General features: G+C 46.5%; 1 protein-coding gene across 1 annotated transcript in view; it reads left to right on the forward strand.

Annotated features, from left to right (window-relative positions):
• Positions 1–23,902, forward strand: part of GPC4 (glypican 4) — a 36,977-nt gene extending 13,075 nt beyond the window's left edge. The window contains exons 2-8 of the mRNA XM_010148086.1: positions 1,723–2,114; positions 12,922–13,087; positions 18,764–18,894; positions 19,098–19,244; positions 19,647–19,788; positions 21,970–22,140; positions 23,096–23,902. Of these exons, the coding sequence (XP_010146388.1) occupies positions 1,723–2,114; positions 12,922–13,087; positions 18,764–18,894; positions 19,098–19,244; positions 19,647–19,788; positions 21,970–22,140; positions 23,096–23,304 (1,358 nt within the window). The 3' untranslated portion in view covers positions 23,305–23,902. The remainder of the gene's footprint in view (positions 1–1,722; positions 2,115–12,921; positions 13,088–18,763; positions 18,895–19,097; positions 19,245–19,646; positions 19,789–21,969; positions 22,141–23,095) is intronic.
• The last annotated feature ends 3,602 nt before the right edge of the window (positions 23,903–27,504 follow it).

The raw sequence follows: 27,504 nt of genomic DNA on the forward strand, positions 1-27,504 counted from the left end.
AGGTGTCGGGTGTTTGAAATCAATCTCTTCTTCCCTGGATCATTTCTCTTGTGCTCCTAAGAGGCTGCATTATATACAGCCATGTCAGGCCCTGAGCCCCATGACTTTGTTAGTCAGGAACTCGAAGAATGTTTCAGTTTTTCCAGAAAATGTTTTCTGTGTTAGGCTTTGTTTGTACTGGAGCACTTTGAAGACGAAATTCTGAACTTCAGCATACTTGTAATACGTTTTAACAAGGTTTAAATTCACACTGGGCCAAAATATTCCAATCCCCCCACCCCCCGACAACTTCTGGCTCTAAACATTACTCCTTTGAGGATTAAAAAAACCACAGAGGCATATTTTATTTAAAAATATTTGTTAAATATGAGTCACAGAAAAGCAGAGGTCAGAATCCTCAAGTGCTGGTGGCATGCAGAAAAATAATACTGTTCCTCGCCTGTGCTGTGCGTGGCAGTAGAGGGGCTGTGCCTGTGCCCCGGGGTGCCGGTGTCCCCTGCGAGGTTGGAGCACGGGTGTCACGTGATGGTTTGTCCTGGTGGCACTTACCCTTGCTCTCCTTACCTCCTTCCCAAGGCTAAGTAGCCATGGACTTATGTCCCAGAATGGCCCAAATGCATTTGGCTGAAGTGACCCCTTCCCTATTTTTTAATTTTAACTCACCTGCACCAAATCTCCAAGGCAAAGGCTTTGTGGTAGGATAGTCTTTGCTCAGACCCACATGCCAAGGCTTTAGGGACACTGTCTTGACAGGGATGTTCTTCAAACTGACCCGGCAGATGCATATGAAGTGCCAGATATCATCAGGTCAGCTCGTTACCAGCGTCGATAACAACATACCTGGCGCTGCCAGGACGCAGTGACAGCCCTTTGGCAGCGGCTGCTCTCTGGCACCGGGCTGTCTGGTGCTCTCGGAGGGTGAACTAAAGTGGGGCCTTGCTTTTTTAGAGAATGACGAAACCCAAGGGTCCCATTTGTCCTTTGTTACCTGAAAAATCTTACCGTTCTTGTGCCAATTGTTTAGCCCATGGATTTTGAGCAAATTCTGGTTTAATTGTGTGTTTTATTTTTGTACTGCCACAAACATCTGAAGCCCCGTCTGCAATCAGGACCAATTATGTAATTAGAGACAGGTCCTACCCTGAGAGCTGACAAACTTGCAAGACAGGAGAAAGAACCTGCAAGTAGATTTTTGGGGTTGTTTTGAAAACTTTTTAAATTTTTTTCATTTTTGAGGCTGGTTTATGATCATTTAAAAAAATGAATTGACAAGAACTGAAAAGGAAGACCCATTTCAGCAAAATGTCTGTTTAACAAAAAAGCCCACCTTTTTTTCATTTTTGCTTTCTGATAGTCTTGTGCTCTGAAATTACGTCTTTTAAAATAGCTGACTGGTAACATGAACTGGGGTTTTTGGGTTTTGTTTTCATTTTGCTGACTTTTTGTCACGGTAGTCAGATTTACATCAGAAGAAGCTTCACTCATGCAATTCTTCGGGTCTGGAGAAAGGTTGGGGAGCTTGATTTATGAAGAGTAATGAAAGATTTTGAGATACAGAAATTGTGTTTAAGATTTTTAGGGAGCCCTTTAACCTTCCATTTTGTTTTGCTGATGATCCCATTGTGCTGAATTTTCCAGTTAAGCAGTGGCAGTGGTTGTAGAAGCGTGCGAACGCACAACCCAATACCTGTGTGTACCATATCTTCTCTTCCTCTTTTCTAGAGTTCTTCAAAGAACTTCTCGAAAATGCTGAGAAGTCGCTGAATGACATGTTTGTGCGGACGTATGGCCGTTTGTACATGCAGAACTCGGAGCTCTTCAAGGACCTCTTCGTGGAGCTGAAGCGGTACTACGTGGGTGGCAACGTCAACCTGGAGGAGATGCTCAACGAGTTCTGGGCACGCTTGCTGGAGCGCATGTTCCGGCTGGTCAACCCCCAGTACCACTTCACGGACGAGTACCTTGAGTGTGTCAGCAAGTACACCGAGCAGCTGAAGCCCTTCGGGGATGTGCCACGGAAGCTCAAGCTACAAGTGACGCGAGCGTTCGTGGCCGCTCGCACCTTTGCACAGGGCCTTGCCGTCGCAAGGGACGTCGTGAGCAAAGTGTCTGCGGTGAGCTCAGTCTCATGATTATTCCCATGTCCCTTGGACCTGTGATGGGTAGCATCTTTCCCTGTTGTCCTGACTAGGTACCTAAAGGCATTGGTGGTAGTTGAGTGCAGGTGGGACACAACTCCATCTGTGTAGGCTGTGCCTTCACGTGGTAGTCACCTTCTGGGGACACAGTGTGCAGCCCAGCAGCAGGGCTGTTCCCCAGGTTGATGCTCTCCTCCTGTCAAGGGAACAGCAGCGAGCAGGAAATTAAATACCTTCTGCAGTGTAAATAACCATGTTTGCTTGTGTAATGGCTGTATCTCCTTCTTAATATTGCCTTCAAATTACAGCGAGTCATGGATGCTGTGGGCATCTGTTTTGGAGCAGCTGATGATTTGCTCCTTGCTCCCAGGCATGGGGAGAGGCTGTTAGCATGAGCAAACAGAACTTTTATGGTAACAGTAAGCTAGAGCCATGTGCACAGGGCAGGAGCCAGCTCTACTTGGTGCCACACACACAGCATGAGTTAGACCTCAGACTTCTATGGTATAGTCAGTTTTTTTGGGATCAAAACAGATGTGATGTGTTGGTTACTTTAAATGTTGCCTTCCTCTTATAAATCACTTTGGAGTTAAGTGGAGTGACTTTTTTTTGGACGTAAGATTTGTCTTTAATTTTAGTCTGAGCTGTGTGGTATATGGAACAGATACATTCAGTGATCCCCTTAAAGTGATTGTGTAAGATAATAAATATTAGTGATTTCCTTTTGACAAACTCAGCTCATTTCCTGTGGGGTATAGAAGATTTAGTGTCACCGTTTAATCAGGCAGCGAGGTTTACTTTCTCTACCTGGTTACAGAGTAATAAAACACCAGGCTGAAAGGGGCAGGCAGTAGTCTGAAGTAGTAAACCAGAAAAGAATAGCTGTTCAGGTACTCTTAGAAGCAGAATGCAATTTTGGAGGCAGCACAAGCAGCATCGTTAAGTGAGATAATAATTCAAATCGCTTTGACTTAGAGGAATAATATTAAAATACTGTCTCTCTGGAAAGAAAAAAAAAGTCTGCTTCCACGTTAATTTTCCTTGAAGAGAAATGAGAAAAACAGCCTGCGATAAGCCTGCATGTCTGCGATAGGGCAGAGAATATTAGCAAGGAAAGAGATGCCGTACTAATATGTCCAGGCTCCAGGAACAAGTTTTAACTTATCCGTGGCAGGTTTGGGTCCTTGGACACCTTGAGTCCCCATTTAATAGCGAAGACATGTCTCACACAAGAGTCAGTGCCGCTGCTTGAGGATGGGCGCTGTGGGTGACGTGGAGTCACCCTTGTCAAGACCACAAAATCCTCCAGCCTCAGGGACGCTGCCCTGTGGTGGGAAGATGTGGCAGGGAGGGTCGGTGCTGGATGAGGCAAAAACTTGTGTCTCGATGCCGGATCAGTGACCAAGCATGCTGTCCTCTTGGTTGGGGCTTCACATTTGTGGGTTCTTGTTTCTGGCTGCATAGCGTTGTGATAGATACCGCTGTCAGAAAGAAAGGGAAAAAGAGTTTTCACCGCTGGAGAGTGCAGCTGAAGTATTCGGGTGGGAGGTCCGTCCGCTAAGCCCCAGTACGGTTTTCGGGAATGTGCAATCACTTGATAGGCAGTAAACGTGCATGGGTGAGGGATCGTGTTCATGCTCCATCTGCTCAGAATTCATCAAAGCGTCTCCAGGCTTGACACAGGACCTACGAGGGCTCCGGTCCCGCATCTGTTACGAATCAGTCGTGAACCCGAGGTGGCATCGTGATTTCTCTTTCCCTTTTGAAGATCCTCGAGTGTAGAGTTGCCTTCAACTCTAGAATTAATTGTTCAAGTGTGGAAGGTTACCCAGAGACCCACTCAGCTGTGAAAATAGCTCACGTGCCGTGGGTGATCACAGTTACTGCACTTTCTGCTTGTTTCACAAGTTGCACTGGAAATCCTGCAACAGATTGACTTTTTGATTGTTGTAGCAGTGGAAGGAATAATAATATTTCCTATAGTGTTTTAATCTCATTCAGTGGAAATCTAACATCATGGTTCTACAAGACACGGTGCGAAATTCTATATGCGAGTTGAAAAGCTGCTGTTTTTATGCCTGCTGCTTTGCGGTTGTGTTTTGGGGCTTCCCACATTACATATAGATTAGCCCGGCTTTGCTGAGCTCTATATAATGACTCTATTGACTTTGCTTCCTTGTTTTCACTCAGGAGTTGCAGTGGGATGAGTGCTTATACCAGGGATTAACTTGAGGGATAAATCTTTTATTATTCTTTATGAAAAAAAATGGCCAAAACAATGCAAATTAGTTTTACTTTTAACGTGTTTTGTAACAAGCAAGTTAAAAATGTTTAATTGAAAATCCTTGGGAGAGGAAATGCGAACTACTGCAAGACCCAACTGCTTTTTACTTTCAAAGGGTGCTATCAGGAGAGCAAAGAACACTTTACAGTAGAACAACCTTGATGGCTTTTTAATGATCCTGTATGTTTTTACATCTTCACTAGAGAGATGCATTTGGAAAGGTATTGTTCTTGCATGAATTTGGGAGTAAAGGGGGAAAAGAAGAGGGAATATTGAAAAGCTGCAGGTATACTTGATTTCTGAGCCAGAATGCTAGGAAAGAACTTTAATTCGGCATTGGATGGAGCAGAAGCCGTGTGCTGCTGCCCAAACACACAATGGAGAGAAAGCACAGAATGTAGAGAAAACCACAGTTTTGATGCTCAAGTCCTTCCCCCTTGAATTCCCTCCTTTGGACCCAAAGAGTACAAAATTCTCCAGATCTGTCCCGAACAGCAGATCTGAGAAGAAAACCCAGGTTGCCGTTTCTGCCTGCCAGAGATGTGTCCCCCATCTGAGATGGACTCTGAGGGGCTGGGGGGCCGCCAGCGCTTCCCTCTGTCGCCTGCTGACGCCCCGTGCTTTCTCTCTGACCTTCCTGCCCTCGCCTTCGGGAGACGGAAATCTGCCCATCCCCTAATTGCTCGCTTGCTGCCTAGCCCTCAACCAGCACTAACATCAGCCGGGCTAAATTGCTGCCAGCAGTGACATTTCCTGCCCCAGCCAGGGGTGGAAAAAAAGGAGCACATACAACCCAGAGCCCCGAGTGACCGAACAAGGGTGAGAACCCACAACGGGGCAGTTCTCAAGCTGCAGAGATGTTCCCTTAATTGGTTATATGCGAATAAACCCGCAGCCCAGTCAAGGGTCGTGACACCTTTGAGGGCAAAGTGCCCAAGGGGCTTGTTGAGCACAGGTCAGTGACAGGTATGGATGGCGGTCCCCATTGTAGGGTGAGAGGAGGGTGAAGGGCAGCATTTTGTAGGGTCAGGAGGAACCTGCTTGACCCAAGGGTTGGGAGGGGAGGTCTGGCTGGAGGTCAGCAGTGGAGGGCTGTGAAGGACCAAGCGTGCAGCTGCGTGACGTGGGAATACTGCGTTTGCGTCACTGTCTCTTTGCAGAGGTTGGGATGTGCGGAGGAGACCTCGCTGCACTCGCAGTGATGGTTAGCACTTTCTGCAACTCCGCAGGAGGTTTATGCTGATGAACTGTTGTTCCCTTGTGTCTGATTGTTTGAGGAACTGCTGGGAGCTCTAACAGCTCCCAAATCAACTCTCCAACAGGGCTTCCAGCCAATCCTTGGGAATCCTGGGAAAAGCAGCAGCTTCAGAGTTATATGCAAGAAGTGGTGTTTAATTTGGAAGGACAGAGATGAGCTGTATGAAATAATGCACAGCTTCCTACGAGGAATACACCTACCTCCTCATCTGCTGTCCTCAAGAGGCATTAACAGCCGAGAGGAAGCCACTGGAGATGTTTGTGGTGGGTGGAGGAGGCTCAGCTTCCTTGGTATCAGCCTTTCTTCCCTAATGAAGTGTGATGATAGCAACCAAGGAGCGAATTTTCTTCACACCGTTTATGGAAGAGAATAGTGGAGGGGGTAGGCGATTGTCTTCCCACAGCCGCTCCAGAGCTGGAGTGAGAGCCTGGTGGGTTTTTAACCCTTTCTGCTCTGAGCTGCCTCATCTCTAGTGAAGCATCTGAGGCTTCCATGGAGCACAAGGTGAGGCACTGAACATGCATAAACCAACCTACCTGTGGCCTGCCTGGGCTCACTTCCCTCCCTGCTGTGGCTCCTGCCCTTTTCAGCATGGATGCAGAATGGGGACTGGACATTGGTTTAGGAGAAGTAGTGATGAATATAATAAGACACTGACTGAATAAGAATTAAGACCTGTATCATCAAAAATATTAGGGCACTGAGCTCCCATGTCAGTGAATGTTGTGCCTCTCATAATTACTATTTGAGGATCTAGAAATTTATTGAAAGAGCAAAGGTCCACTTTCCCTTTGTGTGTTCTTTGTCCTTGTTTTGGTTTAAGGGGAATGAGGCAATTCCTTCTTCAGGAAGAGGTTCCTGTTCCTGTGTGTAGTGAAGCTGGGCATCCGTTGAGTCAGAGCAAACCCTCCCAGGGAAGTGACAGAAATGAGATGTGTTCCCTGCATGCACTGAGGAGACACAGGAACAGGTGCTGCTGCTTCATAGGCAATAGAGAACCAGCCAGAAGAGCCAAGGAGCCCTTTTAGCGCTGCAGAGGGGTCTCTGAAGAAGCGGTGCTCTCCAGGCAGCAGGTTGCAAGCCGAGGGGTCAGACCGCAGGGCTGCCGTACACAAGGACGTTGCCTTCCACGTGCCAAGGGTAAACGTCAATGCAGAAAACAATACCAAGCACTTCTCCACATCAAAGATGACCCTGAGAAGACCTGCCAAGAATGTGGCTGCGTCTGCCTCACTCCAGCCATCCGAGGGTCTGCGCTAGGCAGAGCCTTCAAAGCACGCTGGAGCGGCAGTCATTGCGGATTTAACGTGCTGAGAGCGCGTGGGTTTGGAGCTGATGGCATCATGCAGGAACGTTTCAGTCCACCGGGGTTTATATTGTATCTTTGCCTCCCCCCACCCTCTGGTTCTACTGCTAATTTTGAAAACAGTATGAGGGATAACTAAGGAAGTTTTTAGGTGTAGGTGCCAGGAGAAACATTCTTGCTGTTTTGCTCATTAAAGCAAACAGAATGCTCCTAATTACCTGCTGTGTGTCTGGGTTGGGGAGAGGCAGGTATCTTGGAGAACAAGCTTTGTTTGAACGGCGTGTTGGTCTGGAGGACACTGGGAGCAGGAGATGCTGACCCTGGCATCGCTCCGTAAGCGTTCGGTGGAAGAGGTGTCCCCTTGGTGCCCTGCATGGGCTGGGTGTGCCGGTGGGGAGGACAAACACATAGCACTCCCCTTTTGACACATTCATAGTGAGGCTGAGCAGGTCGAGTGACTGGTGGTGTGATTCTTGGGAGCTCTGCTGGCCCTCTCTGGTAGTGTCACATCTGGGGGTGGAAAGCAAGGTATAACGAAGCAATGGAGTGTAAACGTAGTCTTGAACTTTTGCGTGCACAAGATAAAGCTGCAGCAGACATCACGGGTAGCAAACACTGACGAGGCACAGAGCTGTGCAATTCCCAAGTTTCGCTCCTGAATGTGTTCCCTTGTGCAAAACCTCAGAGGCCCAAATCTGTGGTTGAACCAGCTGCTTTCTAAATTATTCATGTGCTAGCACTGGGCCAGCAAATTTGGTTAAATACGTAGTTAATTCCACAGCACTTTCATTGGAATATTTGGGGTGGAGAAGCAAACCCAGAGCCGTCCAAGCGATCTTCTGCTTCACAGTGTGCTGAACGTCTGGACCGGCTTGTGCCAAGATGATGCTCTTGCACAACATGAGGGAAGGAAAAAATGATGGCAGTAAGGTTGTGTTGGTCCCAAAAATCAGCAACACTTCACTTGTCTATATTGGCTTCTCACCTGGAGCATCACACAGCCCTTCAGTCAGCTTTGGAGTTAGCTTTTGAAGTCATGAAATCATCTTTCCGTGTCACTGAGAAGCTATTCCTTCGGTCTTCTTTATCCAGTATTGCTCTAATTCACTTTTTTGCAAAGAAAACCAAATATAAATCAAAAGCAATTTCACTGCGTTTATTTTCCAGTTGTTGCATTTTTATGTTTTCTGGTGGCTGTGCTGCTGGCATGGCAACGCTATTGTTGTGCAAGCTTGGAAAATAAGAAAAGCCTGAGTTATCAGTGTTATTATAAATAGTTATTAAAGCTGACAGGATTTTAAATGTTGTTATTAACATTCTTAATGTTAACTCAGGGGTAGAGTGAGAGAATAAAATGTAGTTCTGGCTGTCTGGCAGCTGGTGAGAGCTCCCCACAGGACCGTCCGTGGTTGGAGCTCTGTCATCCTTCGCAGCTATTCCTTGTCTTGGGAAGGAGGGGGAAAAGGAACTGACTGTTACTGTGAACTTCATCTGCTTGCGCAGATTGGTTTGTCTTGAATTTTGGTGGCTTTGTGGTAGGTTGTTTAGAAGGCATTTCACTTGGGTGAAGTTTCTACCAGATGTTTGCATCCAGACGCAGTTGGCAATGAGTTGGAAAAAGCTCAGGACATAGGGCAAACACTTTCTCTTGTGTGAGACTCTGAAATGAGATGGGTATGACAAGGTATCAACAAAACCCGTATTTGATCTTACCAATAGCGTGTCACTTTTTTTACAAGAACATGCTTGTATCTTCACCAGTAAATACACGTTGGGGGGGCACCTCAACAAATATGACATGAAATGTTTGAATTAGGCCCAGAACTGTTTGCTTTTCACTTAATTTTTGTGGGTTGTGTGCAAATCTGTGTTTTCAAGGAGCAAGCTTGATACAAATGTGAAGATTGGTGCCAAAACACATCTGTTAGCAGCTTTTAATCTTCACATTTGACAAAGCTTATAGACGTGGACAAATTGTAATTTACATGATGAAACCACAGGGTGATGGATTGCTGCAGTGGTGTGGAACGCTATGGAAAGGAAATAAATTTCAGGAGATAAAAGGAAGGGGTTGGAGTGCATTTACTTTTATTATAAGCTTTTACAGGGTACGTGCACTACAGTGTACTACTACCTGGGCTCAAATCTACTGGAGTAAATCCTCTTCAGCAAATAAAGCTTTCTTTGGGACTCTGCTTTATTAGAAAGGAGATTATTTGGTTTTGAGGGTCATTCTAGAGTAGGGTTTGAATGAACTTGAGTTGCTTTCCAAGGTAAACACAACCCCAGAACAAAGCATATCTGGGTATACTGTTACATACAATGGTGTTTTAAGAGCTTGCACCTGGCGTGGCAGAGCGAGCATGAAAAGCTTGTGAAGAGCTGCCAGTGCAACATATGGCACATCCCCCTGACAGATCCAGAGTTGGTCTGGACTGGGTATGGGCCCCTTGCCAGGAGTTAAGGTTCCTGTTGCAGCGATACGCAGCAGTTAAGCATTTATGACCATTGTAACGAAGTGTAATTGCTCATAATCTTCACCAAAAGTCTCTCTTAGAGCCAATCACTGCTTGTGCCTTCTTGTTGCTTTCTGACACCATAAAATGCCAGATCTGGACTGGTGAATTTCCCCTCTGTCTTCCTCTTCACCTGCAACTGTATTGCAAACAGCTTCCTTGTGGGTTGGGGCTGGGTTCAGCAATCACTGCAGGCTGAGGTTTGTCTGTTCGCTTAGGTCTGTAGGGCTCAGAGCTGCAAACCTACGTAGGGAAGGAAGCAAAACCTCACTGGCTTTTAAAATAATCCTGCGTCTTTGTTCAAAGGACCTAATCCAAGTGACCATCCCGTGCTGCCTGCCGTGGAACGCGAGAATGCAGCTTCAGTTTCCCCTGCATCTGCTGCGATTCGTAAGGATCAACCCCTATGGAATATCAAAGCAGGAGGGATGCTGCAGGACTGCAGCCGTGTGGGGCAAGCCGGGAACCTAAGATGGGAAGGTGCCTCCTGGGTCGCTGCCGTGCCAGTGACTTTTTGTAGCACGCTGCCACGCAATCCCTTTCATAACGCTGCAGCTTTCCGTGATAGGCTTGGGGAAGTCTGCTGCTCCTCATCCCGCTTCGAACTGCTCTAGCACCTGGTGGGTGCTACCAGCCTTTCCCTAATTTTCTTCCCAAGGAGGATGCAGAGCATTTCTTTGAAGGGCCAGCAGGGCTAGGATTGCTGGGATCTGCAGATAAGCCTCAGGACTAGGCGTGGAGGCCCTGGCACCTACCACGGAGTGACATGGGAAGGGATCTTTATCAGAGAAATGACTAACCTACTAAACTGGGGCACCCTTCGGAGCTCTGTCTCTGGGTGCGAGATGTTTTTTAGTTCCCTCTTCCCCCCCCCCCCCCCCCCCAGCCATATCATTTTGTTATGCAAGAGCTGCACCATCTGGATGGCAGATGATACATTTACATTTGTCTGTTTTCAGTTTTCCTACTATAAATCATCTGATTTAGCTGGTTTCTGTTGCTTGAGCTCTTCCCAGTGTTTGAACTAGCTCTGCTTTAAAGCCACGCTGCCCCAATAGGGAGCTTTCTGCCGGGGCTCCTGCTCCTGCTGTGCCTTCCAAATATATATATGTATATATGCTCTGGAGCGTCTGAATACAGTTCCCCCACCACCAGAAACAGCTTTCTACATCGCATCTCCTTTTGCTCAGCCAAACAGGCTCCTCACAGACAAAAGAGGGGTAAAGATGACAAAAGAGGGGTAAAGCAATATCTGAATGAACATTGCTGGCCAGCCAAAATCCAGCGCTGAGCTCCATCAGGTGCAGAAAGTTGCTCTCGTGTCTTTCTATCCGGTTTTCTTACCTATTGAAGAGAAACCATGGTTTTTCTGGAGTTGATGGAAAGACATTAGATTTTTATCTGTTTTTTCTTAAGAAAAGCTACAGAGCTGGTCTGGAGCACAATTCCTGTGAGGAGCGGCTGAGGGAGCTGGGGGTGTTCAGCCGGGAGAAGAGGAGGCTCAGGGGAGACCATATCGCTCCCTATGACTCCCTGAAAGGAGGGTGTAGAGCGGGGGGGTTGGTCTCTTCTCCCATCTGTCAAGCAACAGGACCAAAGGAAATGGCCTCAAGTTGCACCAGGGGAGGTTTAGGTTGGATATTAGGAAAAATTTCTTGACAGAAGGGGCTGTCAGGCATTGGAAGGGGCTGCCCAGGGAGGTGGTAGAGCCACCAGCCCTGGAGGGGTTTAAGAGACGGGTGGACGAGGTGCTCAGGGACATGGTTTAGTGGTGGGCTTGGCAGTGCTGGGTTAATGGTTGGACTTGATAATCTTCATGGTCTTTTCCAACCTAAAAGATTCTATGATCTGTCTTTGTAAAAAAAGAGGGTTTAAAAATATGCTGGTGCTATTAGCAAAGCCAGCCTGATTATGCAGTGGAGTTTTTTTTTTTTTTCTGTTTTGTTTTTGTTAAAATCTGTTGCCTCCTAGTTTCATGTGCTTTCTATTAGTTTTTGCACTGGAATGTCATGTTTAGTTTCTCCATAGCTGTTGTGCTAAGATGGATTTTGCAATAGTAAGCTCCTCAGCATACACGTGGTACTAGGAATTCCTCGTGTACATTCATCTCTGTTCAGTTCTGTCATCCTCTCTGCCCTGAAATCAGTTTCCAGACCTCCAGAAGATGAGATGCAGGCCATCCACATCTCCAGGCATTTGTATTGAATGACTTCTCTCTTCCTCGGGGCTCTGTGTGTGTCTCTTCCTTCAGCACGGCCTTGGATCATAACCTATTTAGAGCGCTCTCCATAAATGCCTTACAGGAATTCTCAAGCGCATTGCTTAAAACACCAGAGACCGCTTCTATTTTGTCAACATATCTCTGATCACATCTTAATTTTCTGTTTTCATGTGTGGTTAATTAACACTTAAACTCGCTCTTGAGGGAGCTTCTCTGTTCAGTACTTTAGCTGGACCCACCACGTGGTCGGCGCTAGTACGTGGTGCTGGAGCTAATGCTCCTCAGACCAGCTGGGTGGAAACGGATTCAATGAATGTTTTGAAGCTCAGCCAGAGAGTGAATCAAACGTGAATGACCATGAGTCACTTTGGAAAACAGCCCTGTCGAGGGCTCAGGGGGTGACGTGCCTGCTGCAGATAGCTCCACTTGCACGGACAGTGGTTCTGTGCTGGCTTCGAGGGTCCTCCCGGCTTGTCCTCTGCTACGGGGCTGTAGCTGCTACCCCCTTTGGGTGTGGGGAATAGCGTTATTTAGTGTGATAGCTGCTGAGTGTGAATGAAACTGGCTATCTGTCATGTAAATGCTGTGTTGCAGGAGTTGCATGGACGATAAAGGAGCGGGTCTCTCTGCCCAAAAGCCCTGCTGGGCGATTGTCCAGGACAGGGAGCTGAGCACCGCGGAGGAGGAGGGCGTGCTCCCGGCGCGTTTGGTCCGGGGATAGTGGCAGGCATCCCATCTTGCCCGCTTTTTCCCAAGCGTCATCATCTTCAGCATGTGGTTGCAGCAGGGCTTGGATAATGCAGCCTTGCATTACACCTTTTGGCGTGGTGGCCTTTTAGTCCCCTCCCTAATCTCGAATGCTTCTTGTCCCCTAGGGGTGCCTGTCCTTGCAGCCCAGGGAGGGGTCCCAGAACACCAGGCAGATTTCTCTGGGTATATTGCAGTGTGTATTATGTTTTGCAGAGTGGGGGACTGGCTGTGACCCCTTGAGTGGCAGGTACACCCAAGGAGATGAGCCAGACCCCTTCATCTGCTCTCCGGACACTGGGGAGCTCCGGCTGGACAGTGGTGGCTGACCCCATTGCATCTCCTCTGCACAGCTCTGTTCCCATCCACCTTGGGGTAAATTGCGGGGTCTCTTGCTTTAGTGTGACCAAGGGCTAATTTTCTTCTGCTTTCCCCTTTTTCCCTTCTGCAGGTGAATCCCACTCCTCAGGGTACGCGAGCGCTGCTGAAGATGATGTACTGCCCGTACTGCCGAGGTCTGGTATCGGTGAAACCCTGTTACAACTACTGCTTTAACGTCATGAGAGGCTGCTTGGCCAACCAAGGAGACTTGGACGCCGAGTGGAATATCTTTATAGGTAAGGTGCTGTGGGATAAAACTGCGCGCGAGCATACGCTGATGCTCCGTCCCCCACCTGGTTGGCTTTTGTGAGTGACTGCTGAGGTATAGCAGGTTTTTAGGTGTCTGTGATGGGTATCTTTTCCTTCCATGTCTTTGTTTACAGCATGCCTTTTGCAGTTCACGTTAATTTCTAAAGAAATGAGGCTTTGGTTGTGCCGATGACCTCTGGTGCAGCAAACTTTAGGACGATGGAGCTGCCATGTGCTTGTAGGCTTGGAGTGTGTCTTGCTGCAGCAGGCCTGTGTGCAAGCTGGTTTTTCCATACTTCTCCTTATACATTGTTGTCACCATACAGCTGTCCTTCCTGAAGCCAGCCTTCTTGCTCAGCCGTCTGGGAGTCTCCGTGCCAGCCGCGGTGAGCTTTGGGAAAAGCTGTAGGCCTGTATTTTACATTTAAAAAAAAAAAAAAAATTGAATGGGACGTGTGTCTGAATCTGGTTTTAAACAGCTCATTTGGCGCTCGGCCACCATCCTTTTGAAACGTCAGTAGGCCTTACGTGATGCTGTGCAAGTGCTTTTGCCATTCTCTTCCTCCTGTTTGTTATTTTTCTCTTCTGTGCTTATAAACGTTATTTTTTGATATATGAAATTTAGACCGAAATGTTAAATTCTACCTTGGGTCAAGGCTCAGCAGAATTGGCAGCACATCACATTTTGGGGGCACAGGCAATAGGTAATGTTAAACATTTTCATTTGTGCCTCTTTTCTGGGAGGCTTGATTTATCTGTGGATGAGCATCCTTTGGGAGCAGTCGCTTCGCTCCAGTTAATGTGTGATGAAGTGCACACGTGAAGTATCTGCCACTACTGACAAGGCTGCAGTACTCTTCCCATCCCACTCTTGGGTAGAAAAATAAAGTCTGTTAGAAAGAAAAAAAAAATCCTTTTTATGAAGCTGTGAGATTAAAAGAAAGGAAATTTCTGATAATTGGCATTTCAGGCTAGATTTAAATCTTACAACTTGTTTTCCCATGTTTTGTGCACTGGCCTTTCACTTTGCTGCTGTGCCAACTGGATGTGTGCAGGGTATTATTTTCAGAAGGCTTTTTTTTTGCCCATGTATTCCATATAGGGAGTTAAATGTGAGACTAAATTGGGTTTCCAAGTCATTCTCTGGGAGGCTGACACCACCCCCCTCCCCATTCCTCCCAGCCATCTTTCTCATGAGAATATTAAGTATTTCAGCTACAATTGTTGCTGAAATAGCTCAAAGCCAGGAGACTTGCAAACATCTAGTCCAAGTAGAAAAGAGGAATCCCATGAAAGGGGAGGGCATAATGCCAGAAAACAGACAAAAGCACAAGCAGCTAATTGCTGTAGGTGGTATGCAGCTAAAAACGAACCTTGAGGAAAGCCAGCGAGCCCTGTCACACGAGACTGATCAGGGACTGCATACAATAATTAAGATTATTAAACAAGACAAAATAAATAGATGCAATTCCAGGTTGGAAGCAAAGCATTCTTCTTGCAGTGCTTCCTCTCCAAGGGGCTGCTTGCCCACTCATTACTTAAGTATGGTATTAAGCTTCGTTACATTTGCTGGCAGCACTTGCTTGTTTCTTATACTCTGGGTTGATTCTTGCAGTGGAGTACGGATACTTAAGCTGTGCTTTCGTTAGTTTAATAACTGAACAGGTGCTGGTTAGGTTGCAGACTTTGGTTTCTATCTCAATTTGCCACTTGAGGCAAATTAAATTCAACAGATCTGGTGTTTGGGGCAGGGCATGTGTCACAAATGTCCCGCATATGTGTGCGCTTAAAGGTTCAACTAAATACCTAATTAAGATCCAAAACCACCCCACAACAATGACGAACCCACCTGCATGTGCTCGATGCGGTTTTTGCATCACGGATTTAAATACTGGATTATGATAATGGTTTATTACATGTCAAAACCAGATTTTGAACCCAGCAAAATAATTTAAAGGTAGTTAAATGAGACAACTTGCAATAAATGCTGCAAGTATATATGAATTCGGATGCGTGTGTTATGTAGAATATGCCAGCACGTGTGTTAGTGGGACTATATGTGTAAAGCTTTTTCCAAACTAGGAAAGGTTTTTACAGACAAAACTACTTCCCTACTTCTGCATAGGACCATTTAAAGTTGCGGCGTATGAAATAATGACCCAATTGTACTCTTTACTCCCATTTAACTATCTTTAAATTATTTCGCCCTCTATTCCTGACACAATTGTACACCAATTAGACAGGGGTATACTTTGTTTCAAACAAGCTATTGCAGGGGTTGGAGCTTTCCTGAATGAACAGTGTTAATCTCCCAGTGCCTTTTCATCATCTACTTTTTTTTTTTTGTACCCCCACAAAGGTTTACTCTGCTCAAAGATGTCGAATTCAGGCTCCATATACATATCTGGAGTACTACTTTGTGTGCAAAGAATTTTTTCCCCTTTAAAAAAAAAGGTTGTTGTTAATGAATGGTCAAGGTCTTCCCCCTCCTTCCCTCCCCTTTTAAATCAGATCTTGGGGTTAAGACTGAAAACTGCCTTTTGTTCTTCAAGTCAGACAGTGAGGCTGAAGATGTGGGTTTCTGATTATTGGTGGCACAATGCGAAAGAATTGCTTTCCTTCATGAGAGCTCGGTGCTTTGTCGCCAAGGATTGTCTCAATGCCAGTAGCAAGGACAAATGTATGCAGGAGGAAAAGGGTCTTTAAGGGATGGGGCTATATGGTGTGGGTTGGGTTCCCCCCTCCCCTCCCAAATCCACTTCTATCTCCCCATCGCAGGGAGGAGAGACAGTCTTTGTCATGCTGTGTGTTTGTAATAAATGGCCAGGGTACATTCTTCACTCTGCCAGACTCTTTTTTTTGTGGAGCAGATCAAACTCTGAGCCACCCCACCGTGGCTTATAAATATCAATTATTACGCACCAGAGCTGGGGCAAAATAATTCATATTTATAATCAACTCCTCTCTCCCAAGAATGGGCCGGGGAAAATTGTTTTGGGAGACTTCGTCTCTGGTGCTGGCGCCGCGTGCCTCCCCGCTCGGCATGCGGTGCTGCGAGCCTTACCCCGAGCCCTGCCAACCTTAGTCACGCCGGGGGGGGACACCACCCTGCTCCTGGTGGGAGGTAAAAGTTTGCAGGATGCCCCCAAAATCCCAACTGTGGATGAGGTAGAGCATGCCCTCCATGCCTTTTTTTTTTTTTTTACCCCTCCCCTGCTTTTGAATGACAGTTTATTTCATTTAGCGCTCCTCGCCAGTGTCCTGCTCCTGAAGAGCTCTGGTTGAATATGTTCTCCAAGGGCAATTATTACTTTCCTTATCTTTTCTCGCCAGCTTTGGCAGCGCTGCTGGAGGCCGAATGCATTTTCTCTATCGGCAGTCAAAGCGGAGGCTGCATTCCTGGGCTGTGATACACGTAACGCCATGGCACCCCTGCTAACAAAGGGCCCAATTCGCTCTACATTCCCATGGTCTTGTGGATGGCCTGCCCGGCTCAGAGTTTACAAAGACGCCAAACAGCCAGAAGAATTGGGGTTTATGTTTCCTTTCAGTCTTTCACAAACACTTTATTGATCTGCGGCCTTTCCTGGCCACTCAGAGAACTAAGTAGTTACAAAATGGAATGATTTTTTTTTTTAAACTGTGCATTTTGTGAGTTTTATTATCTGTCTATTCATAATATTTTTATTTGAAATGAGTGGCTTCCTGCAAACTGCATTGGGATGTTCTTTATGTGCATGAAAAACCCCAAAAGCTTTGACAATGATGAACACATTTAAGTTGTGCTCCACTTGTTTACAAAAGTCTCCATTTGGTAGCACATCAAAAGCATTTTTCTCCCCTCCAGCACAATGGTATATTCATGCTAGCAGTCATTACTCAGAGATTTGAAGCATCACTTTATTGGAGCCCACCACAATACAGTCTAAGACTCTTTGTTTCATTTGTTATTACCTTCTCTTTTTTTTTTTTTTAATGCATTTAGTCCAGACCTGTTTGTAGTCCCTGATAGCTGAATTCCAGACGTGCCCTGCAACAGCTCCGTCACTGATGCCAGTGATGTGTGCCTGCTGGGGGCTCCAGCTCCTCCCGGGGTTTATTCCCTAAACACCAGTACCTTGGCAGAGCTGCAGGAGTCCTGGCTGACGTGGGGTTTGGGATGGATTGATCCACTGATAGACCTTTAACTAACACCCAGCAATTCTTTAAAATATTGAACTGTCTTTAAAGAGTGGATTGGCAGGCTCGGAAAGGCGTCTGCAGTTCACGTTCAGGTTTTGGTGTTGGATTTTATTATGATTGTGATGAATATTATTTTCAGAACACAGCTTAATTGTGAATTTGTCATCAGTTTGAGTTTTTTGGTGTAGTTTAACGTGACTTGGGCACCAAGGCGGAGCTATTACTAAATTGTTCAGTATGTGGAATATCTTTATTGGGCTGTAACAGGTAGCTGGAGCCCACAGAAGTTTTCTGCTTGTTGAAAGTACCTTCTGTGCTTAGGAGGGGGATGAATGTCATGAGAAACACTTTTCAAGAGAAATTAATAGACTGACTGTGAAACGTCCATTTCTCCTTAATGGAAGGGAACAGGCGTATCCTTGGGAGTGGGGAGGAACTCCTTGGGAGAGGGCTTCCTCGAGGCCGGAAGGGCCGTTGTGCCCTGGCCTCCCACGTCACGCAGGCTAGGAAAAATTGAAGAATGAAATGCAGCTGGAAAATAATGAGTTTGTGTCAGAGTGTCATGAAGTGACACAGGAGAGGAGACCAGCAAAGAGGGTGCTTTGAGATCGAGGGACCGCAGTGAAAGCTCACGTTAGAGAGGGGTTGCAGTGGGCTAGAGTAGAGGAGTGCTTAGTGCCAGGCATGTACCTGGAGGCCCCTTTCAGGGGAGAACCAGAGAGAGGGCTTAAATGCAATGAGAAAGCCTTAATGCCAATAATAATTTCCTAGAGGAAGTGGTGGATGTTCAGTAGCTATGTTTAACGAGGTATTTGATGAGGACGTGCATTTCGGCACAGGAGGAGTGACCTGGTGTTGGCTGAGGGACTTTTCCATCTCCTCTTGCCTAGGCATGTGCCAAATATATCATTAGTGCACAGTGTTTACCCTAGTCCCAAGCAGTCTCCCTCGTGCAAATTGTCCATGTAATGCCAGAAGGTGCAGTCCCTTGGCTTCCCCAGACACAGAGAAGCCTGTACCTTTCCATAAGGGAGAGATGGTAGCGATGAGCATCTTGGGCCCTTTCACGTTGGCGTCTTGCATTCATGGCCAGCATGAGGAAGCCAGTGGCTTTGAAAGCAGTCCTGGAAAACAGATGACACAAGGCATCCTTTAATGTATGAGCATGGAGAGGAGGGTGTTAGTAATGCTTGTTCTAATGGGAGGAGCTGATTACAGGCTGCCTGTTGGCAGGCTGCGATGGCTCTCCCTGCTTTCATGTGGCTTTTGATGTATACGAGCCCGTGGCTTGGTGCTGGCAGCCTGTGAGTGCCTGGTGAAGCTGCAGGCTCTGGGAATGGAGCAGAATGTTTCCTGGAGATGTGCGCTGGTCAGAAGCGACATTGCGGTGGTTAATGTCCGTGTGCTCAGTTGGTTATCCTTGCTGTCTGTTACTCTTGAAGCGCCTCCATTAAAAGCCGTGGTTCCTCTCTTTGTGCTAGATTCGATGCTGCTGGTAGCAGAGAGGCTGGAGGGTCCCTTCAACATCGAGTCAGTCATGGACCCCATTGATGTGAAGATTTCGGACGCGATCATGAACATGCAGGAGAACAGCATGCAGGTGTCTCAGAAGGTAAACGGGCCAAGTGGACACTTGGGCTTTGTTTATGCAATGTGTTTTATTTCCCTCTTCTTGTGAATCTGTTTTTTCTTTAATGCCCTTTCAGGTGTATATAAAGCTGATGTATTATTTCGGGCAGGGGCTGGGTCGGAGCCTGGAGAAGGGAGGCTCTTGGGACCTCTCATTTCGTAAAACCCTTTCCTTCTCTCGCATAGGTTTTCCAGGGATGCGGCCAGCCAAAAACGCTTGCCCAGGGCCGGACCGCTCGCTCCGTCTCCGAAAGCGGTTTCAGTGCTCGTTTCAGACCTTATAACCCAGAGGAGCGGCCGACTACAGCCGCCGGCACGAGCTTGGACCGACTGGTGAGTGCCTGATCCTGTTCCTGCCGTGCAGGCGCTCTGCACCCACGTACCACAGTGTATCATTTTCCATATGTAATTTACGGGGTTTCTTAATATTCCTTGGCTGTTTTAAACTCTCTGAGGGGTGTAATCTGCCCGTGGCTCTAGACATGGATTACCTCAACGCTTCTATGTCAGAAAAGGGCCTGTTTTAAAGGTTTGGCTTATGAGTAATACGTGTTGGAGGAACGGTGTTTAATTTTGTATTAAAAAAAGTAAATCAACCATCAAAACACGCAGTCTGAAGATCTGGCCTATACACGTCTGTTGTGATAAAAAAATACCTTTCCAGCTTTGCTTTTAATGAGCGTTTGGTATTCTGGATTATGTTCCATGTTTCTTTTTTTTCCTTTTATTTAATAGGTTACTGATGTGAAAGAGAAGCTGAAGCAAGCCAAAAAATTTTGGTCATCTCTCCCTGGCAACATTTGCAATGATGAAAAGATGTCTGTAGGCACCGTCAATGAGAACGAGTGCTGGAACGGGAGTGCCAAGAGCAGGTTTGGCAATGCTGACGCCCCCGGTTAACGCTCGCCCTCTCACCCCAGCCTTGCCCGGCATGTTGGCCCCTCTCCCCGAGTCCTCTTCTCCCACCGGAGGGACCCCAGCTCCCCCAAGAGAGGCTGCTGCCGTTACCCCTTGGTTTTTTTATAGATGGGAGAGCTTGAATGCGAAGTGGTATGTGGTTTGTTTTAAAGGAGGGAACTGAGTCTAGATGCGGCATCTCTCCTTCGACTTAAACCTCCTAGTGGCTGCTCATGTGTTTGGGGAGGCAATTTGTACAAAATCCTGTGTCCTGGCCACGGAACAGGGATGCTCATGTTGTCTGACAGCGCTGTCGCCCCAGTGCCCCCAGTTGGTAATTGTACTAGGAGCTATTGCTGGGTTCCTTGTTCAGCAAGGGCAGGGGATATGGAGGCTGGGGAAAGATCCTATTCCCCTCTCCCAAGGTCAGCAGCATGAGGGTCCAGGTGTTTTCATGCATGTTTTTTATGGAGAAATAGTTACAAAACTTTTTCTTCTTTTTTTTCTCTTGTAAGGAAGAAATTGCCAACACATGATTAAGCCAAAGGTTTTCTGTCATATGTTTTATGTAACTGTTTTAACTTTTATTTTGGAAATAGAAGTTTCTTTTTTTTCTGTTTGCTTACTGAGGAAATAAGCAAAATCCAAGATGTTGCATTAAAAAAAAAATAGTTGTCCAGGGTTTTCCAGTATTTTTTCTAAATAATAACAGTTTTTGCCCTTGATATTTTTGAGGTACAGGACTGAGCTGTACTGCATAAATTCTGCACTGTTTAGTGTGTGCCTGAATCTGCCTTGCTTGGCCGGCGCAATGGCTTGGGTCTCTGCAGTGAGAAGTGGCTCTGTCCTCCTGAGTTCTTGTTTATCAGCAGCTTGTACAGGGCTTCTCACAGCAGATTTCCCCAGCGTGTGCATGGGCTGGCACCAGTAAGGAGGGGGATGGACACTTGGCAGCACTGGGCAAGGAAACACGGGGAAGGCTGGGCATCCTGTGGGATTTGTGCTTTGCTGTTACCATTTTTGCTGTGGCTTCAATAAGCCAAAAGTTCAGTAGTTTTCCACACTTTGGTCTCTCTTTGACTTGTTTGAAATGTAATATTGATCACAAGTAATAACAAAACCAGTCATAATGATAGTAGTAGTAATAATAATAATAATAATATAAATAAAACACTCCCCCGCATATACAGGACAGGGTTGAGCATGCCCTTCAGATGTATGCTTATAGCTCAGTCCCCAGTCTCCAGGATCATAGATCGTGCTAAAGGCTTTTCTGTCTCGTGTTAGTGATGTTGGCTTTGTAACTAAGAAAAGTAATTTTTCTTCTGTTAAATAGTGATTTATCTTGCAAGTCAGGTAATTGGAGGAGGGGAAAAAGTGTCATATCCCTGCTCTATAAGATGATACTCCAGATATGTGTTTCAGGAGATGTATTCTGTTGGCTTTTGCTGTTCAGTCCCTCTTTTAAACCAAGAGGCCGTACGTATGTTCAGACCTGAGCATGCACGCCTCCGTAGGCTGAGCAGCTTGGGTCTCCTGTGCTTCAATGCATGTGGTTATGTTATCTCATCTTCAGCATCTACAGATGTTTCTCCTGCTGGGGTTATTAGGGAAATGCCATCTCATGTCTGCGGGGTGAGAAGTACACATTTAATACCCCAGCTTGATGATTAAGGTGCATTATGCAAAGCCAGAATGACACTCTTGCCTCCAACAGTTACTGTTGGTTTCGCTGGGATTAAGTATGGCCCCAAAGGTTGTTTTCCCAAAACTGCCATCTAACTGGGCAGCAAGGCATCTCAGCAGCTTGTTTTGCTCTGTTGCCTGCAGCGAGCTGATTTATGCTGTTGTAAGCCATTATTATTACAAGCTCCAGATTTCCCTTCTCTTTTCAAGTTGGGGAGAAAATTATCTTTCCCCTGCCTTTGTGGCACAGGGTGTATGAAAACAGTGTTCAGTTCCACATGCTGCTCAGGTTGCAGGGAGGGAAGATGGAGCAAGAAGCTAGAGAAGGGTTCTGTGAGGCTTAGCACGTATGAAGATCACATTGGGCTCAGAGTATCACCCAGGCTGGAAATGGGGCTGGCATCGCCGAGTTCCCATGCTGTCACCCTTTAGCGTGGGACCTCGCCGAGCTGCTGCTCCAGTACCAGCAAAAAAAAATTTGCGGTGACTGGAAATGGCTTAGCAAGTCAAGCGAATAACCCGGAGGTAGAAGTTGATATTACCAAGCCAGACATGGTGATTCGCCGGCAAATCATGGCTCTGCGGGTGATGACCAACAAGCTGAAGAACGCATACAGTGGGAACGACGTTGACTTCATTGACATAAGTATGTTTGCTGTTGTTTGCCTTTACTTTTTCTTTTCTCCCTTTTTGATTGGATTTCAGGTTAACACAGGGTAGCTGGTTAAGCTTCAGCTGTGGGTAAGCATGCTAGTAAAGAGGGTGGGAACCAGCATCTCCGACAGTCTGAGCAAGGAGGCTTGTTCCCGTAGAATCATAGAAGGGTTTGGGTTGGAAGGGACCTTTAAAAGTCAGCTAGTCCACCCCCCTGCAGTGAGCAGGGTCAACTTTAACTAGAGCAGGTTGCTCAGAGCCCTGTTTCCATGGATGGGGCATCTGCCACCTCTCTGGGCAACCTGTGCCAGTGTGTTAGCACCCTTGTCGTAAAAAATTTCTTCCTTATATCTAGTCTAAATCTACACTCTTGGCTTAAAACCATTACCCCTTGTCCTATCGCTATAGTCCCTACTAAAAGATCTGTCCCCATCTTTCTTAAAAGCCCCCTTTTAATATTGAAAGGCCTCAGTAATGTTTCCCCAGAGCCTTCCCTTCTCCAGGCTGAACAAGCCCACCTCTCTCAGCCTGTCCCCATAGCAGAGGGGCTCCAGCCCTCGGAGCATCTCCGTGGCCCTCCTCTGGACTCGCTCCAAGTGGTCAATATCTTTCTGATGCTGAGGGCTCCACAGCTGGACGCAGCACTCCAGGTGGGGGCTCACAAAAGCAGAGTTGAGGGGGAGAATCCCCTCCCTCGCCCTGCTGGCCACACTTCTCTGGATACAGCCCAGGATACGGTTGGCTTTCTGGGCTGCCAGCGCACACGGCCGGCTCATGTTCAGTTTTTCATCAACCAGCACGAATGGGTGACAAAGGGCACGCAGAAGTCTCGTTAACCAGAGGACCTGCACTTTCATCTCATAAATGCCAAAACATCCCATTGCTTTGGCCAGCGAGGCCTGGCGCTGCAGGCAGCAGAGGAGGACAGCGTGTGTTTGTCTCCGCAGGTGAGGAGAGCAGCGGGGAGGAGAGCGGCAGTGGCTGCGAGCTTCAGCAGTGCTCCCCGGAGTTCGAGTTCAACGCCACCGAAGTCACCGGGAACTCCAACAAGAGCGATAAGAACGTGAACACTTCTGCCGCTGCCAGGAGCGGCTTATCACAAGCAGCCTTGCTCCTTAGCATTTTGTTCTTGGCCATGCAAAGACAATGGAGATAATTGTGCAGCGTAGGTGGGGGGGGAAAGAGACTTTTATTATCAAAGTTAGAAGGCACCTGCTTTCACTTTTTTACCATCTAGGGACTTTGCTTTTTAAGTTAATGGACAACAGTGTACAGTTTTTACTATGTTGCCACTGGTTTTAAGATACCGATTATTTTTTTTTTCCCTTGCTATTCTGGGAATAACAGGAATGGGGACTACCAGTCTGTCCCATTCACCAAGAGTCCATGTTAGAGGTGGACAACAAAAATGTATATACAAGCCTGTAGTTAGCTCTGCCTTTGTGTCTTTATCACTTTTCTTTTTTCGTTTGTTTGTTTTATTTTATTTTACCGTATTTCTTAAGAAAACAAAACAAAAGCCCAGGGTCCTCTCTTGGCCTGTAACAAGTATGTGTTTCTGAAATGAGAAATATCTGTACAGAAGCAGGTTTTATTTATCATGTTATCTTACGGGGAAGGAATAATTGCCCAGCAAGCAGAAAACATGTTTCATGTAGTTAACTTCCCATTTATCCACATTATGTTAGTTGCCTTATCTGGAAAGAAGTGGAGGTAATTTGTCTTTATTACGCGGTGAAACAGAAGGTGAAGGCAGAGCTGGTCGGTGTGCCAAGTGCCCCGTTTGCGTAGGGCGTTAATGCCAGGAGCAGGTTGTGCTTTCTTTACAGGAGATTTGGTTAAATTGGAAGAGACTACAGAGAATTCCAGTTCCACAGATGCTAAGAAGAGTTGTCGTTTGTTCCCCGGGATCCTTGCAATTAGCTGTAACTCCTGTAGGTCAGTTCCTGACGTGCATCCCCCGTGGGAATAAGGCATTAAACTTGTTCGGTTGGAAGCAACATGTTGTGTTGCAGATCCAAATGCCAACATGTGTCTTGTCTGCAAGTTTGTTAGATGAATGCTGGATTAACTTTTTTCCTCTTTTTCTTTTTGGTTTGGCTTTTTTTTTCCTTTGTGTTTAAGGAATACTGTGTGGGAGGGGAGGCCGGGGGTGAGGGGTGTCGGGTTTGTTTTTGCAAGAGTTTTGTTTTCCCTCCGATGAGGGACAAAAGGGAAGGCGCAGGCGGGCAGCACTGTTGCAGGCAGATCTGCGTAGGAGCAGGCAGGAGCTGGCAGGGCTGAAGACGGGAGAAATTCGGTGTGTTTGGTCTCCTGGGAGCTGATGCCCAGCAGCTGTAGTTTTTTGGCATTCCCTCTCTACCTGTGCTTTTGCAGTTGGAACAGCGTTGTGGTCAACAGCAACTCGTTAATAAAAGAAATGTATATTTTTAAGAAAAGACATTAAATAATTTTTAAAAGAGTTTAGGGAAAACAAAGTGTTTGGAAATACTCAAAATTATTCTGCATGTCTCCCCCTGCCTTAGGTAGTCTTTAGGTCTGGCTGGGCACAGGAGTCTGGCCAGGAGAGCAGTCTGGAGAGAGAGGCTTTGCTCTATTCCACCCTTGCGTTGTAAGGATGATTTTCTATTTTTATATTGAAGCATTAATTACTTGTTAGCTCAGGGTCAGCATAATATTCAACTTTATTTTCACACCAAATTTCTGCAAAGCTATAAAGATGGAGTATTCTTGGCTGGTATAAACCATCCTGGAGGCTTAATTTTACTAGAAGTAGCCAGTTATTTATTAAAACATGATGTTAGTGGAGTAGGGATATTCTGGCTAGATTATTTTTCTTTAGAAAATAAATCATGGAAGCATAAAATTGAGAAGTTATAAATTTATGTGTGGGAAAAAATGGATTGTAAATAGCTAAGTTGCCTTGCGAGGAATTGGAAAATGTGCTGATATTTAGAAACTACCTCAGTTCTGAGGAATTTCCTTTCTAGCTTTGAGTGCTATTACATTTACTTGGTAGAAGTGAATCTGGTCTCCAATATGTAGCTGAAAGAGTTATCCCTATAGACCTTGTTAGATTGTTTTTAATTTAGAGGGTTGAACTACATCCAGCTGTTTTCTTTCAGCTAAGTTCCCTAACAAAGAGAATTTCTGAATTAAATATTTCTGATGGTTTCCATGACTTTTCCTGATTTGTTTGGTTTCATGGCATTTTCTGATTGCCCTTTAATTATTTAAATGGTTCTAGCCATTTGAATTTTAATCCCGAAATAAACAAACCTTAGATGCACTACCATTGTAAATATATTGCAGTAAGGTCTGACTGGATAACCCTTCTGGCTTATACCCAGCTGGCAGGCCGGCAGAGTTAAAGTGAACAAAAAAAAAAAAAAAGGAGAAATTAAACTTCTTCAGAGCTCAGAGAATGGTGGAACAAAAGCCCTTGTGTTCAGAGGGGCTGACTTCTCCAACATCTTGGCGTAAGTGTTCATATGTAAGAGAGTTGCTTGTAAATTCTCCCGCTTTTGAGCGTTTCTGCTCAGAAGAAAAGGTTTCTGAATTTCTATTTATCGTTTTGCAACTAATTGCTTACTAATTATTATTCCTTCATTTGGTACAAGCCAGCAATGCAAAGCCCTGCCGTGAGTTTTAAGCGTGTCCAGTTAACTTTGTTAATAGCACAACGTCCCTCCGCTATATTAAGGACAGATTTGTCACCTGGGGCTACAGGAAACAAGACTAAACATCAATGTAGGATGATCAAAAGTTGTGCTCCTGCTTTTATTTTGTGTTTGTGTGTGAAACCGGCTCTGACATGAGCTTGTAAACTGAACCATACGGGTAGGAACAAGGCATGCTGCTGGCTTTGAGGAAGGCATGTGTTCCCTTCCTTCAAGTATTTCTTTTTTTTTTGTCACAACCGTTGCCGTTACAACTGTGTTTTAAAGGTAAATTCCCGTACATAGCATTAATAGTTAAAATTAATGGAATTGGTAACGAGCTTCAAATGCAAAATGAACCAGAAAGGTGATGTTCTTGGCGGCATGTGAGGTGCTGTCTCCCAAAGAGTTGGAATAAAACAATACAGCCCTTGAAAGGACCTGCTTCAGCAGCTCTGTGCCTCTGTTGAACCACGTACGGCTCGGTGCGGCCGCGGCCTGGCAGGTGACATGCGCGTACAGGCCGCTCTGAGCTCCTCCAGCCGCCCTCTTTACACTTCGGAGAGCGACGGAGTGGGAGAAGGAGAGCAAACAAAAACCGTAATCAGAGTATTTTGTGCTGTGATGGGTCGTGTAGCCCTGCGTGAGGACAAATGCCCAGGACAGCAAGGGGAGCCCTCTGTGCCCCTGGGGCAGGGTCCTGCTCCTGCCCCCCAGCTGGGGTAGCCTGGGATTTGTCCTCACGGGCAAGTTGGAATATTAATTCTGGAAGGTGCAACCTGTCAGTACTCGGGTCATTTCTTAGACCTGACGGTGTTCAAGTTTCTGTCACCATCCTTCAGCTGGATGTCAGGCTTGCCGGACCTCTGGTGTGGTCCTGGCTCCCTTCTCGTGACAGCATCTGGTATCAGACATTTCAGAGCAAGGCACATAAAAATGTCTTCCGTCTGCTTGGATGCTTTTAATTATTGTGTGTCCCACAGTAACTGCTGGCCCTGTTTGTCACCCTCCCCCCAAAGCCACCCTCTTCCCTCCTACTTTCGTACAGCCTGCCGTATGAATGTGGCAGCGTGTCCCCAGAGTGATGCCGACAACCAGATCCGTGAGCGCTGGGGGCTGCTGCCTTGCTCACACCTTGTCCTTTGCCAGCACAAAACCGTGGCGTGTCTTCTTGTCCCTGGGAAAAGCCTGTGCCACCAGCGTGTCTCCAGAGCCAGGAGCAGCAGACACCTAGGTCCTGCCAGCACAGGCAGTCCTGGAGCATCTTGGGGACCACGAGGACCAAGGATTGTGTGCCTGTGGGAACTGGTGGGGACGGCTGCTGCAGAAGACCCGAACCTGGATAAATCCATCTCCCACTGTTGGAAGAAAATAACTTTGACTTTTTTTTTTTTTTTTTTTAAATGCTGATGGCTTTATTTTTCCATGTAAGCCAGGCTGAGTATCTGCAGTGTCTGCCTGATGTGATGGCCAGTGGCCACCTGCCTGCGGTGGTCCATAAGTCAATACTGTGATTCCTGCAATTTTCACCCCCCTTTAATGTATTTTTTTAAATTTTAAAAATGCATTAAACGGGGGTGAAAATTGATGCGGGAATATTGCAATTCCCCTCCTGGCTGGTGGGATCTGTCTTCACCTGAGCTGCTACGGGGTGGGACGGACTTGCAGCCGGGAGCCACCCCGGGAGGGCGAGTAGC

Source organism: Eurypyga helias, unplaced genomic scaffold (assembly GCF_000690775.1).
Source record: "Eurypyga helias isolate BGI_N326 unplaced genomic scaffold, ASM69077v1 scaffold12653, whole genome shotgun sequence".
In the NCBI taxonomy this organism is placed as follows: Eukaryota; Metazoa; Chordata; class Aves; order Eurypygiformes; family Eurypygidae; genus Eurypyga; species Eurypyga helias.